This window comes from Panicum virgatum, chromosome 4N, assembly GCF_016808335.1.
Source record: "Panicum virgatum strain AP13 chromosome 4N, P.virgatum_v5, whole genome shotgun sequence".
NCBI classification, from domain to species: Eukaryota; Viridiplantae; Streptophyta; class Magnoliopsida; order Poales; family Poaceae; genus Panicum; species Panicum virgatum.
Genome location: NC_053148.1, coordinates 39,398,697 through 39,413,336, shown reverse-complemented (window position 1 = coordinate 39,413,336; position 14,640 = coordinate 39,398,697). Strand labels below are relative to the sequence as shown.

Here is a 14,640-nt window from a genome sequence, read left to right as displayed (position 1 = left end):
TCAAAATTGTATCTCTCGACACGATCTACAACTTTGCAGTTAAAAAAGTTTTGAATTAAAATTGTTTAGGATCCTAAAATTTAATTTTAACTTTTAAATTTCAAAATATGTAAACTTACAATAATATTTTAAGACCCTAAACAATCTTAATTCAAAAATATTTCAACTACAAAATTGTAGATTACATCGAGGGCTACCATTTTGATATAAAGTTTATCTTCATTTAAATTCATATGAAAAAGTTATGAATTACTTTTTGATATATAGATTTTAGATCGCTTTGTTTTGATCCATATGAGACTCAAAATCAAGTTTAGGAACCGAAATGACATGATTGAACAAATTTGAGGATGTAAATGTTTGATTTTCTAGTTTAGGGACCGGGATGACACAGTGGAATAAGTTTATGGACCGAGATGACACATATAGAAAAGTTTGAAGATCTGAACGATCGATTTGTGAGTTTAGAGACCGAGTCGGCGCGGCCTGGTTTAAAGAGTAGTACAATACACAGCGCAAACAGGCCCACACCTCCTATCTTTCTTTTTTTAGGAAAACCTCCTATCTTCTTGATTGAGAACTCCAGGCCCAAACCAGCACGTTTAGATACCCAACATTACATACCCAACATTAGCACTTTTTTCATTTTTATATTTAAATAAACAAAATTTCAAAAATATATGCCGAATAGGGAAATTTTCAAAAATGGGTGCCTGTCGCCCCCTAATGGGCGACAAGGTACATGTCGCCCATCCAGTTGGCGACAGGACCTAAATATAAAAAAAATTACATTTAGGTCCTGGCGCCTAGGGCACATTAAACAGTGAACTTGTAAAATTGATATAAAATTATAGAAAAATCAAAAACATACAAACTCAACTGTTCTGGATTCTATGAAATAAGATCTACAAATTTTGTTACATAATTTTTTTCATTTGATCAATTTATATTTCTCTATTTTAAATACCAGTTTAATGCACTTTTATTTAAATCTCAAGATCCATCCTTTGGATGCATGTCATCTTTGGCCTGAGTGTTGCATATGGTGAGCATAGGTTTGTACAAAATTGATAGGCCCAGAAAACATTTCTATAATAAGTTTTTAAATTAGATCTTGCAATATATCTAGTTTAAGTGGGTTATTTATCCATGCTACTATACTGAGTATTAGAAGCCATAACTTTTACAGTACTATTATTTTATTTCTTAAGAGCTATAAAAAAAGTTTGGTAAATTTTAGATAAGCACAACTACACCAAATGAATTATTTTAGATTTTTTTAGGTATAAGAACTATTTTTCTTGATTTAGATACATTGATCAAATGAAAAACTTTATGTAACAAAAGTTGTAGATATTATTTCATAGAATCTAGAACAGTTGAGTTTGTATTTTTCTGATTTTTATACGATTTTATATCGATTTTACAAGTTCACTGTTTAATGCGCCCTAGGCGCCAGGACCTAAATGTAAATTCTTTTTTACATTTAGGTCCTGTCGCCATCTGGATGGGCGACAGACACCCATTTTTGAAAATTTCCCTATTTAGCATATATTTTTGAAATTTTGTTTTTTTAAATATAAAAATGAAAAAAAAGGTACATTATGGGCCAAGATGATGGGGAATCACGCACGGCCCCGTCGAATTTGTAGCCCTCGAGGCCCAACCGCACTCACTCGGCCTCGTACTCACTCGGCCTCGTCGTCCGTCCCGCACTCACGCGTGCCGCGTGCCGGCGTCGCGCTCCTCGCCGCCGTTTCCTCCTCCTCGCCCGCTTCCGCGCCCGACAGAAGCGGGGGGAAGGAGCCAGTCGAAACCCCTAGTCCCCCCAAACCCTACCTCCCCCTCCGCCGCCGTCGCGGCGGCCCCGGCCCCTCGCCACTCCGCGATCGCCTCGAGGTGAGCCCCGCGACCCCCGCCCCCGCCGCCGGAACCCGCATTTCGCTTCGGTTGCGGGGCCCCCCCATCTTCCGCGCACTGAATTGTTCGCGCGAGATTCTGATTGAAACCCTGCCTAACGAAACAATCTCTCGCCGTAAACGCGGATTGGTATAGTGTTAGCGCGCGCGCGCGTTTTTTTCCGGGGAGAAGGCGTTGCTGCGGCGCGATGGAGCTCTCGAAGCAGGCACGGGCGCGGGCGCCGCCGGCGCCGGGCAGCGGGGCCGCGTCGCGATCGTTGCCCCCGGCGGCCCTCCATTCCCCGCACCCCGCGAGCCACGATGTGTTTGGCCCTGGCAGCTGGGGCGCGAAGGCGCCAACCAGCTCTTACCTGATCGTGCCCATGGGCGCGCAGGTTGGTGCGTCCAGTCTTAACGCGCTGCACCGTCCTGGGGCGAGGCCTGTGGCTGTGAGTAGGGTGTCCTTGAGGCCGCCGCAGCAGGTGCTGAGTGTCCAGCAGGCTCTGCCCGGAATTCTTTCACCACAGCCACCACCACCTAATGTGGGAAAGAAGACGACTTTACAGCCGAAGGTTCAGGTGCTGAAGCCTGTGCAATCGCAGGCCACTAGCAAGTGTTCTGTGAAGAAGGAACCTCTACTGAAGGCATACCCGGATTTGTCTGAGACCGTGAGATCAAAGTTCAGGGAGACTCTAGCTGCTGCCTTGTGTGTGGATTCTGATCACCATAGCGTGCAGCAATCTGCTTCCAAGGTTTCACCTGTTGGATCTTCCAGTGAGAACAAACATGCAGATGGTACACTGCAAAGGCCAAGTACAGACATATGTCACGCTGAAGGTGAAGCTGATACTCGTACAGACCCCAAATCTATTGGTAGCAGAAGCAAAGAAGAGGACATCTTAAGCTGTAGAATTTTGGGATCAAACATGAGCATAAAAGTGAGTAAAGATGCACAGGAACAATCAATACATGTCCGTTTGGAAGATGAACTTTTGCAAGGCCATGGGCCTTCTAGTGCTCCTGGCATTGCTGTTGGAGCTTCTGAATCCATTTCACAGCTTAATTCAAAGAGATCCACAACTTCTGACGTTGATGTTGGGGCTTCTGTATCTTTGAATGAGCCTGAGTTTAAAAGAACAAAGACTTCAGATGGGACAACAGGGAAAAAGAAGGATATAATTCAAAAGGGGCAATCTTTAGCACTTGGAATTGAAGAGGAGCTGTTCAAATTGTTTGGAGGAGTCAATAAGAAATATAAGGAGAAAGGTAGATCGCTCTTGTTTAACTTAAAAGATAAAAGTAATCCTGTGCTGAGAGAACAGGTCTTATCCGGAGAGATCACACCCAAATGTCTATGTTCAATGACTACAGACGAACTCGCTTCAGAGGAGCTTTCAGCTTGGCGGCTGGCTAAAGCTGAAGAGCTTGCAAAGATGGTTGTTCTTCCTAATAGAGAAGTGAATGTTAGATTGGTCAGGAAAACACATAAAGGTGAATTTCATGTTGAAGTGGAAGAGACTGATAGTATTTCAGTTGGGACTGATCTCGGAAGCAATTTGGTTTCTCATGTTCCATCAAAATCTATTGAAGGTCGAACCAGATCTGATGATAGAGTAAGTGTATACAGGGGCGACATTGAATCAGATAGCACCGTGCAAGATGAATCTGCTGGTATTGGCAACAGTAATCACTTGAGTAATTTAGAAGGCCTAGCAAATGAGAACACTGATCTTATCGAGGAAAGAGTGGCGCATGACTTGAAGGATACAGAAAATCTTCAAGAAATTATGTCATGGGATGAATTCGTGGAGGCCACTGATTCTGACATACCTTTGGAATGCCACTCCACTGAAACTGCACAAGATGATCCTAGTATTACTGACAACAAAGCTTACCTTACGTCAAAGCCAGAGAAAAATCATATAGGGGAGGATAATGCTGATCCATCAGAGTTTGAATTCACATATGAGGCACCATCACCAGAAGATAATTGTCAGGCCAGTATAAAGTCAACCGAAAATGGATCAATTCAAGACTTGAGTTCATCTAAACAACCTAAGGGCTGCTTGTTGATCAAATCTTCCCTTGAAATGATGGATGTTGAAAAACTAGGTACTGGCAGTGCCTCAATTTCTGGATCTACTGTGCAGTTAAAGGCAATTTCTGATGCCACATTGACGAATGACACTTTATGGGAGGGAACAATCCAGTTAACTTTATCTTCGCTTATAAATGTTATTGCTATCTTCAAAAGGTTTGTTTCACCTATGTCGCTTCTAGTTAATGCATGCAATTAACTATTGAAAACAATATCTCTGATAACTTTCATATTTTCAACCAAACAAAAGAACATTGCGATTTATACACAGGTAAATGCCCCTTTTTTTTGTGTAACCTGTATGGTGTATTCCATTTTAGAGAAATGCTTGTCCTAACACACATTTTAGCATTCTGTTATTATATCCTAACTACTATTAATGTTTCTATTTTCCAGTGGTGAAAAGCCATCAACAAATGAGTGGCGCCGCTCTGTTGAGATCAAGGGAAGAGTGAGGCTTACTGATTTTCAAGAATTTCTTGAACAATTGCCTAAATCCAGGAGCCGTGCTGTAACGGTAATTTTTTTTCTGTGCTTTGTTTCATATATATGTAATGGATGATTTTGGTTTGTACTAAAATTAGTCCTTATCAATTGGTCCACATCCTTATTGGTTTTGAAACATATTCTTTCATGTAGTAGTTGCCATGAAGCCGTTGTTATGCAACTTCTAAATGAATGATTGTAAGATAACATTGAATGCATATTCATCTGCTTTTAATTTATGTTTAGGCTCAAGTTCATTTTTATTAAAATCATTGAGCTTATTCTCAGCCTGTGAATCTATAAACTCAACAATTGGATATTACCGTACTTTATCCATGTGAAATCAACATGCATTGCATGTGGGGGTATCTTTTGTTTCAGTCTTCAGTTCTTCACACCATGTACATGTTAACGCAGGTGTTGTTTTCTGGTTACTGTATTTGTTGCATAATTTTCCTTTTGCTTTCTGAGGACGTGCTTAACATGTTTTCCATCAAGCTATTACTGGCCAGAACAGAAATCACAGCAATTACTGGCCACAACAGTGCATATATAAGCTGTTATACATAAACTATAACCAGAAGTGGAACAGCTAAATAATAAACTGGATAATCTACTGCTACCAGTGGACTCTATGTTTAGTTGGTAATTATGGCTGTAATCAATCCCCCATAATTTGAATCTAGAAAGAAAGAAGCAAACAACCATGCTCCAATTGCAGATGTGCACCTGCAAATTTGCTTGTACAACTACTGAGCAACAAAAGAAAATCATAGATAGAGTGAAAGACCAAAAGCTTCAACAGAAATGCTTCCAAAAGAGTAAATATATGTCTGTTAGACCTGGTTGGTCCTAGTTAGAATTAGTTTAATACTGATCATAGTAACATTTGGTAAAGATAGTGTCAAGATAGTTTAATACTGATTGTAGTAACACTTGGCGTAAATACAGTGTCGTGATACTGTTAAGTTGTGGCACTGGCATTTCTCAAAAATACTATTTTTTTTTCTATCTTAAAACTATTTTTTTTACAATGAAGCTGAAAATAAAGGTTACGTACAAAGCTTGGACTGTATACTTCTATTTTTTTTTCTTTTGTCACTATATCTGGTAATGTATAACTAATCAGAAAATTAATATATGAAATAGAAAAGAAAAGAAAAGGGAAAGCATTTGTAAGAAAATGTAATTTAGTGTCAGTGTTGGACTGTCATGGTACTTTATGATCTTACGTGTTACATCTGTCTTTACTTGAATTTGATTTTTATTTTGTTCATGCATGTTGATTTTCACTTTTAATGTTAATAAAAATTTCAGAATTTTCTAATGAGACTTGAACCTCCTATCTTTTATACTACAATATTGATTTGTGTATATTATGTTTGATGCTTAGTGCCAGTGACTACAATCAAATCTTTCAACTACAACTTGAATAGATATGTGTCATGCATTGCTGTTTATATAAAATTCTAGAGGTTATGATTCATGCATTGCTGTTTATATAAATAGATTTGCTGATGTGGTGACCAAAATTGTCCTGTAGCCTTTTCTTTAGTCTAGCTCCTCAGAATATGTTTTCTTGAACATACTCAGAATATGTTCTTTCCTTTTACTGTAACTTGTTATGCAGGTAACTGAGTTGCGTTTGAAGGAGGGTTCTCTTGAGAGTGACTGGCAGCGATTCCTGCAGGTCCCTGCTCCCCGATTATTAGCATCTGTTACCACATTATATGGGTTTAGTTTAACACTATTACCGAACTCCTGATTTGCTAAGAATTTCTTTTTCTCCTGCAGACAGTCGACTCATATGTTGCAGATGAGAGAGTAGGACTAGTAAAGCTCACTGAAGGCGTGGAGCTCTACCTCTGCCCTTCTCATGGGAAGGCAGCTCAGATACTCACTGAACACCTGCTAAAGGAGCACTCGGGCAGTCAAACCATGACCGGAGTATCTGTAATTGGTGTCTTTGTGTGGCGGAGGCCCCGCATTTCTACCGAAACACCCACAAGGCATGACAGTTCTAAGAGGCAGCCTATGTCAATCTCAAGGAAGCAGCAGGCTGTGCTTTCAAGTTCAGTGCCAATGTCTTCTCTGCGTACCAGATCTCCTGCCTCTCATTTTGGCTACTCCAACGAGCGCCCTCACCTTAAGGATGATGCAACTGATGATGTTCCCCTGGGCTTTGGCCACGGTGCCATCAAGGATGACGATGACCTTCCTGAATATGATTTTGTCAGCGTCTCAGACGGATCTCCCAATGTCGCAGCGCCACATTGCTACCAGATGCAGCAGCATGTGCAGGCTATTTCTCCCCCAATCGACCAGGTCAGGTGGCTAGTTCGCAAGTATGGCAGCTTGTACGCCTCAGCACATCCTTGGGGCGGCGACGAGGTCTTACCAGAGTGGTATCCAAGCCACAGTGCTCACCGGTATAGCACAATGCAGCAGCAGCATGTAATGGTAACTCCGCAGCTGTCAAGTCCCGAATCCCATGTTTACAGTCGTCTGCCTCAGCAACATGCCATGGCCGTGCAGCAGCCGTGGAATCACCACCACATGTTGCACCCTGCTGAAGCTCAATCTGTGCGGTCTGGCTGGTGGTCCAGCGCCCAGTGGCAGGATGATGCTGCGTGGCATGCCAGGTTTATTGTGGAGCCCGACATGGCGGTACCCGAGCCGGCTTCGCTGGGAGGAGCGAGGGAGCCATGGCATGGAAGCTGGAAACCACACTAGAATTTAGCCGAGCGTCCCTGGTCCAATCTTGCTCAGAAGTTTGAACGGAAGGGTGTATGTACTGGGAGTTTGTAGTATGTCAGTCAGAAGTAGGCTCTCAGCTGTCGGTCACAGTTTATGCTTTGGGGTAGGTTTAGGTTTTGCGAGACGCGAAGGACGCTGTAACCAAAGTATTTCAGCGGCAAAGATGTTTTGTCGATGGCTCGATGCAGGGTCGAGTAACCTGTGATCTGGTTCTGATGCGGCTTGGATCTTCCGTACCATTCTAACTTGTCGCGCTGAAATGGTTTCACAAGCGTATCTGGCTGGAAATGGTTTTTTCTATGTTTGGTCTCCACTGGAGGATGAAAACTGGTGCCTTGACACTGCTCCGTCTGGGTTACTGAGATCGGTTCCCTGAGATGAGAGCAGAGAGGTAAGAGCAAACCAGCTAGAAGCCTAGAAGGCCAGCGTTGTGCTGCCGTTCGCCCGTTCTCCAGCACCTCCATCTAGGTCGTCGTTCCAGCGCCACCTCCAGATCGTCCCATAAGTCCGGCTGGGATCGCGACGTGACGCGCTCGTGGGTCGCGCGGCTCGTCAAGCTCGGAGCGGCTGATCGCTCACTTCAGTCTGCCGCAGGCTCCACCGACGAATGCCGGAGGGGACAGCAGGACGACGACGAGTGGGAGCCCCCAGACTCACCGGGGCACGGGAGGATCACACGGTGTCCGACAGGCTGAAACCTCGCTTGGCCTCGCTTGCCAGTTGCCATTGCCATCCGCAATCACTGTACTACGAGACTGTTCGCTTAAAACCTGAACCTCGTTGCTTTGTTTCGTTAAAATAAAGCGGTAACCTCCTTTTTCTCCAAAAAAAAACTACGAGACTGTTCCGAAACGTGTCTGAGGTTTTCTTTCTGTCGGTACGGGTCGGCAGCTAGCTTGACAGCAGGCACACGCACTGATGACCGGCCCAATGCGGGATTGCCAAGCGAAGCAAGCAACAATCCGGCTCACAACCTTTCCATCTTCCCGAACCCGTGGCTCGTAACCCTTGCGGCCACGCTTTCCATGCCAACGGAAGCTCAACGGCACCGAGATCGCGACGCCTGGACAGGAACGTCGCACCACACCCCTGCCTGCCTGCCTGCCTATTTGTCTAACATCCCTGACAGATTCTACTAGATGGATGCTCGCAATACTGTTTTTGCGGTTGACTGGATGAACGCCTCCTCACGGTCGACGCCTCGGCGCCACAAGCACGTGATTATGTCGCCCCTCGCCTTTTCCCCCCGGCACTTCTCTCTCGCCGTTTCCCTTTCCTGTCTTCTCTCTCTTTGCTTTCCTTTAGATCCCCTTTCCTTTCGTCTAGATCCCGACAGGCAGAGCCTCCGTCCGGCGAGCTGCGCGGCAGGCTGGCGGCATGGAGGTGCGGCGCGGCGTCGGGCTCCACCCCTCAAGGAGCAGCGCGGCAGAGAGACGCGGCGGCGGCGGGCTTCCCGGGGAAGTGCAGCGGCGGCGGTTGTGGGAACCTCGCCTCGAGCGCTCGCCCCCGACGGCAGCAGCGAGCTCCGTCGAGTATTTTTTTTTCTTTTTTTTGTTTTTTGCATACAAATTTTTTTAAAAAAATATTAGCCGAGTTTTTTTATTTGGATGTACATTTTTTGTTTCTTCCATTTGATAAATTTCTCCCTGTCAAAATTTTTCTCGTAAAATATTTTTTATCTCACCAATTTTGTTTCTTGAAATTTTTTCTACCCACCAAATCTTAACTTGAAAAATGATTTGACTCATAAAAAATGTCTGAATTTATTTTCTCAGAAAACGATAAAAATGTTTTTAAAAACAGAAAAAAATAGCTGTCGAAAAATCGACTGTAGCGACGGTTGACAACCGTAAATTAGCGTGGCCCATGGATGCTTCGCTTGACTTTCCGGTAGAGGCGCAGCTTCTTTTGCTCCTTTGCTTAAGCGAGAGGGGACAGCAGACAGTGGCTCCCCACCTACTCTTTCTGGTAGAGTTTTCATCCGTCTGTAGAAGAAGGAAGAATAAACAAATGCTTCGTGATACAGGCACACGCACACACACGCTGCTTGATCTTTTTTTAGGACATAAGATATTTGTATACATAATAAAGAGTTCCCACTCACCAACGAACGAATTAATTGAATTTATGCAGCTTGGGATTACTAATAACAGGTCGTAGCGTAGGGCCAGGGGGGAGCATAGGGATCAGTCGAGGCGCATCATGTCCTTGTGGAAGTCGTCGACGGCGGCGGCGGCGACGCACTGCGTGATGAGCCGCGCGCCGGGCTTGCGCGCCGGCGGCCGGACCAGGATGCACGTCGCGATGTAGTCGAGGTTGGTGAGCGGGACCACGTGCGCGGGGCTGCCCCACCCGTAGTCCACCTCCGCGAACCCCAGCCGCGACCAGTCCGACACCAGCAGCGTCCGGTAGTCCGACGTGATCCGGTACGGGTCGCCCCCCTCCTCCCCGCCGCCGCCGCCGCCGGCGATCCACCGCGCCAGCTCGCCCGGCAGCCGCCTTTTGCCCTCGCGGATCAGCCGCACCACGTCGTGCACCGCCGCGCCCGCCACCGCCCCGGCGTCCGCCGTCACGCGCATGATGTAGTAGCAGTTGCCGTAGAACCCGCCCGGGAGCGCCCGCCCGCGCAGCGCCGCCAGCGCCGGCCGCGCGTTCATGGCAAAGCAGACGTGCACGGGTGAGCCCGCCGCGAAGCCGGCCGCGCGGGTGCGGGACTGCCACGCCTTGGCGATGACCACCTCGAACGCGCTGCACCGCTGGCCCGTCCGCTCCAGGAACCGGGCCTTGAGGTGCTCGATGTACTCCGCCGAGATGTCCATGGCCAGGTACTGGAGGCGGAGCTCCGTCGGGACCGGGAGCGGGCCGACCGCCGCGCCGGCGGGGGGGCTCGGGATCGCCTCGCGCGCCCACGCGGGGGCCACCAGCGGCGCCGCGTGCCCGCGCGCGACGTCGCCCACGGCCGCCATGAACTGCGCCGCGCCGGGGCCGTCGGCGACGGCGTGGCTGAACCGGAACCCCACCACGAAGCCGCCGCACGCGAACTGCGTCACCTGCATTGCGGATTTGGGGGGATCGAATCATCAGACGCCATTGCCGAGCCGTTGACCGTGCCGATTTCTCGACGGCGCGAACGAGTAAGGTAAGAACAGAAGAAAAAGATTCGATCTTCGGCGGATGTTCACCTGGACAAGGAGGATGAGCGAGTCCTCGGGGAGGGGGTCGGAGGCCGGGTAGGTGGGGTGCGGCAGGAGCTCGTCCTTGGGCACCATGAGCGGGTACTCGAGGTAGTCCACGTCCTCGAGGGTGCAGCTCGCCGTGGCCTCGACGAACCAGACGCCCTCGCCCGTGCAGTCCACCACCAGGTTCCCCTCGCCGGAGACCGCGAGCCGGCCGGCCATGGGGTAGTAGCTCACGAGCGCGGTGGCCAGCGCGCGCTCGATGACCCGGGCGGGCACCTCGGCGTCGCCGTCGTTGCCGGCGCGGCCCTTGAAGACGTGGAGGGACTCGATGAGCGCGCGCTGCGTCGGGTAGCGGTCGAGCCAGGAGAGCGGCAGCTCGCCGCGGGGCGTGGGCGCCGACGGGGCCACCACCCGCTGCGCCACGCGCGTCACCGTGGCCGCCGCCGCCGCCGCCTCGCTCCGCATGGTGGCCGCCGGCGGTGGGGGATCTGGAGGGGCACGCGGACGCGGCGGTGGACCGGCGGTGGTGGTGGGTGCGCGCACCGGCTAGCTGTGGCTCACCTGGGAAGCAAGGTACGACCGGTCCGGGGTTTTATAAGGCCTTTTGGTAAAACCGTGGTGTGGATTGGAAAAGGATCGCCCACCGCACGATGCAAGGTAGCAGAGGTGGAGCACCTAGATTGGTTTCAGCTACTATTCCTTGGCGCATGCAAGTCGGAAAAAAAATCTCGAATAAGTATTAAATGTAGCCTATTCGGTGGCGGAGCCAGAGCCAGGATTCGCAAGTGATAAAATAAAATAAACACGCTCGTAGTGCAACAATAGACTTTTTTTTAGGACAATAGACTCATAGGTTGGTGAGATACTGATCATGACTTAGATTCAATGTTTGCTCGAAAAATAATTTTGATGTAAACTCTTTGTTGTGTGGAGCCAATCTTAAGTGTTGATATTATTAAATGGTGGCCATAAAAAAAGCCTAGGAGTGAGAGGCACTACATGGGTGCTATATTCCTAACAAAGTAAGAGTACACGACGAGATAGGGTCAAGGTGGGGCCACGTTTGACGCAGGAGTAGGGACGACGAAAGTAATCTAGGGTTAAATGTTTGGATATTTAGAAATCAGAGTTAAATTGGCATAAAAATATGTTTATTATACTATCCATGATATCTAAAAAATTAGACAAAAATAAATTATATCTACTAAAAGCCTAAAAATGATCATGATTACTCAAAAATCATACTTTGTGAAATATATAGTTAAAATATATTGACACAAGTAATAAATAAAAATCAATTTTCATGTCTACACTATCTTTAATTTTTATATTTATACAATTATCATTATACATGTATTACACCTAAGGGGCCATGGCCCCCGCCAGCCCCCCGGCTCCGCCACTGATTTTTTTAGAGATGGGTATAATTTTTCGCGACGAATCTAATGACGATAATTAATCGATGATTGGCTATAGTAATGCTACAGTAACTATCATCTACTCACGCGGTCAAAGGTCTCATTAGATTCTTAAAGCAGGGGTTCTGAAAATTAGTTTTGTAAACTGACTTAGTTTGATATCGTAATTAGTGGTCAAAGTGTTGATTTGCTAGTATTCTAGGAAAGCAAATCGGGCCTCAGTTATCGAGGACAGGAGCCATCACGAACCCCTTTCATAGTGAGACATGCTTATACATGTGTTGCTTGCAACAGCAGTTAAAGTTGGTAGGATTTTCATTCGAGGAGATAATATAACATTGAAATTTAAAGTATGTGTGATGTTTATACTCGAGTTATATGATTCTTTTTTTATCTTTCTGTCGATCGTTTGGAACGCAATTGAATGGTTCTGATGTCTTTTTTCTTCATCCTAATAATAATCTTATTCCTCGCAATAACATTCTAATTTGCACGATCTTGTTTCTTTCCTATTATCACGAGCTCCCATGTCTGCATGCTTCCCTGTTCCTTCCATCTTGTGGGTGGCATCCTCGATGGTGAAAACTTTTCCAACCATCGTATCTGATTTTCTAGAACAATTTATTTCTCTACATGGAACATGTTGCTTTACTATCGGATCATTTATTTTTCGGACCGGAACATTGCAAAACCGGCATGCCTTTGCCAGGAATTTGTCGCCTTCATTTCTTTTGAAACATTTTATTTCTAAACACCTATTACCTATGACGTCTTACTACTTCACTGCTACACCAACTTTTTTTTTTCTCCGACCAAAACATTGCAAACCTCACCAAAACAAAACAAAAAAAAAACCGTTGAAAGATAAATAGCTAGTCTAGTATTCAATATTAGCTACTAGTGCTTGTCTCGTTACTGATGGTATGGTTACTAATAGTCAGAACAGCTCCGGTCCAAGCATCTTCTCCGCTCCAATACGCCCTAAGAGCGTGCACTGATTTTTCTTTCTTTTTTCCTACGTTTGAACCGGTATAACCGTGTGACACTGTTACTATCATCACTGTCACTGTCACTGGTTAGACAAGTTGTTTACGCCGCGGCGCGCCCGTAGCGTTCGTCAATGCCCCTGCTGCGGCTGCGTGTGTTCTGGAAGCAAAGCTGGCGCTGGACGGCCACCGCACCCGTCAGACCTGCGCGCGCAGCTCATCAGGGGTCAGAGCTCCGGAGTCCGGGCCAGAGCTCGACGGACTTCATCAAACTCGACGACGACAGCGCTGCTAGGAAATTTTCGTGCTTTCGCTCCCGTTTTTCCGATGCCTTCTCGGCTAAGGCTGTCCGCACCGGGTACGCTACCCGGTCCGGCACAGCTCCATCCAGGACGGGGTAGCGTAGCGCCCCCCTACAGCGGGAACCTCTAAAGCGAACGGTATTTTCCCGTATGACTCCCGCAACGCCAAATCTAGCAGCGTAGCGAAGCTACGCCACCGCCGGCGCGGGCCCGCCTCTCGCCCTCCCGCGCGCACCGATCCGCCTCTGCATCGCCCTCCCGCTTCGCCTCCGCCCGCCGCTCCGTCGCGTCCTCCACACGCTCGCCAGAGACGCTGCTGGATCCGCCGGAGGCTGCCGTCCCGGGCTTTCTCTCCGTCATCGCCCGTGCGTCCGCCAGTTCGTCCGCCACCGCCGCCCCACACGGCAAAGGGAGCATGGGAGGGCGAACGCGACCGCCATGGCCTCGCGACGAAGCTCGGGTGGGTGGACGGTGCTCCGGTGGCCCGAGCTCGGGCGAGGAGCGTCGCGGGCTCCGCCATGGCCACCGGCGAGCGCGGAGAGAGGAGGAGGAGGAGAGAGGACGGAGGAGGAGGCCCGCCGCCAGGACGGTGCTCCGGTGGCCCGAGCTCGGGCGAGGAGCGTCGCGGGCTCCGCCATGGCCACCGGCGAGCGCGGAGAGAGGAGGAGGAGGAGAGAGGACGGAGGAGGAGGCCCGCCGCCAGCGGCGGGGCCCGGCTCTGCCGCGCCGCGCGCGAGCAGCCCCGCCGCGGGCCATGCTCCGCCCGCCGCCGGGGGCGGGCCCTGCACCGCCGCGCTGCGCGCGAGGCACGCTGCCGGAGCGCAAGGGAGAAGGGATGACGACGCTGGTGTCCTCCGCCGCCCTGCCATGGCCGCCGCGGTGCCACGCAGGGAGGCCGAGGGAGCCAGCACGGGGCCCGATCTGCGGCCTGCACCCTCCGGCCGCCGTCACTCCAAGCCACGGGGTGCTCCTCCGCGGCTCGGATGCCTGCGCATGGCCACCGGCGCGCCGCGCACGGCCGCCACCGCGCGCGCTCACCGCCCCCACGCGAGCTCGGCGCTCCCGCACGCCCGCCGCCCGCCCGCGCCCCCCCCCCCTGCGCGCCCGCCGCCTGCCCGAGCGCTCGCCGCCGCTGCCACGCGCCGCTCGCGAGCGCGCTAACCGCCGGCGCGCGTGGTCCGGTGGCTTCGCCGGAGAGGGAGGGAGGCCGGAGAGAGAGAGCGCAGGGGGAGGGCAGAGACAGGGAAGGCCGGAGAAGAGGAGGGGGACGAAAGAGAGAGAGAAAAAAATAAGATGGTAGTTGGATGATTGAATAAAATATGAGGCAATTGGAATAGAGCAGAGATATAGAGTACGAACGAGTGCGGAGAAATTGGATGTAGAGTAGAGAATATTGATGACCAGAATGGAATAAACCTTTTAGATGATAAGTTTTAGAGTATGACGAGTGCAGACAAGCTAAGTGAACTTAGGGGGAAAAAAAGAGAAAGCACCTCGTTTTCCTTTCCTTCTGTGA

The 14,640-nt window shown here is 49.0% G+C and overlaps 2 protein-coding genes across 3 annotated transcripts; one reads left to right on the top strand and one right to left on the bottom strand.

Annotated features, from left to right (window-relative positions):
• The first annotated feature begins 1,746 nt into the window (after positions 1 to 1,746).
• Positions 1,747 to 7,510, top strand: LOC120671463. The gene is made up of 4 exons (XM_039951797.1): positions 1,747 to 4,152; positions 4,393 to 4,513; positions 6,113 to 6,172; positions 6,277 to 7,510. The coding sequence occupies exons 1-4, from the start codon at positions 2,108 to 2,110 to the stop codon at positions 7,213 to 7,215; spliced, it is 3,165 nt and encodes a 1,054-aa protein (XP_039807731.1). The 5' UTR covers positions 1,747 to 2,107; the 3' UTR covers positions 7,216 to 7,510.
• Positions 7,511 to 8,961: 1,451 nt separating this feature from the next.
• Positions 8,962 to 10,998, bottom strand: LOC120671046 (acyl transferase 7-like). Of its 2 annotated transcripts, XR_005673481.1 has the most exons (3): positions 10,422 to 10,998; positions 9,344 to 10,289; positions 8,962 to 9,224 (listed from the first exon to the last, which is right to left on the bottom strand). XR_005673481.1 is itself a non-coding variant. In XM_039951275.1 (2 exons), exons 1-2 carry the CDS (start codon positions 10,881 to 10,883, stop codon positions 9,426 to 9,428), a joined length of 1,326 nt encoding a protein of 441 aa, XP_039807209.1. In that variant the 5' UTR covers positions 10,884 to 10,998; the 3' UTR covers positions 8,987 to 9,425. The 2 variants fall into 2 exon arrangements, 1 of the variants encoding a protein (XP_039807209.1); XM_039951275.1 differs by having other exon boundaries at positions 8,987 to 10,289.
• Positions 10,999 to 14,640: the final 3,642 nt, after the last annotated feature.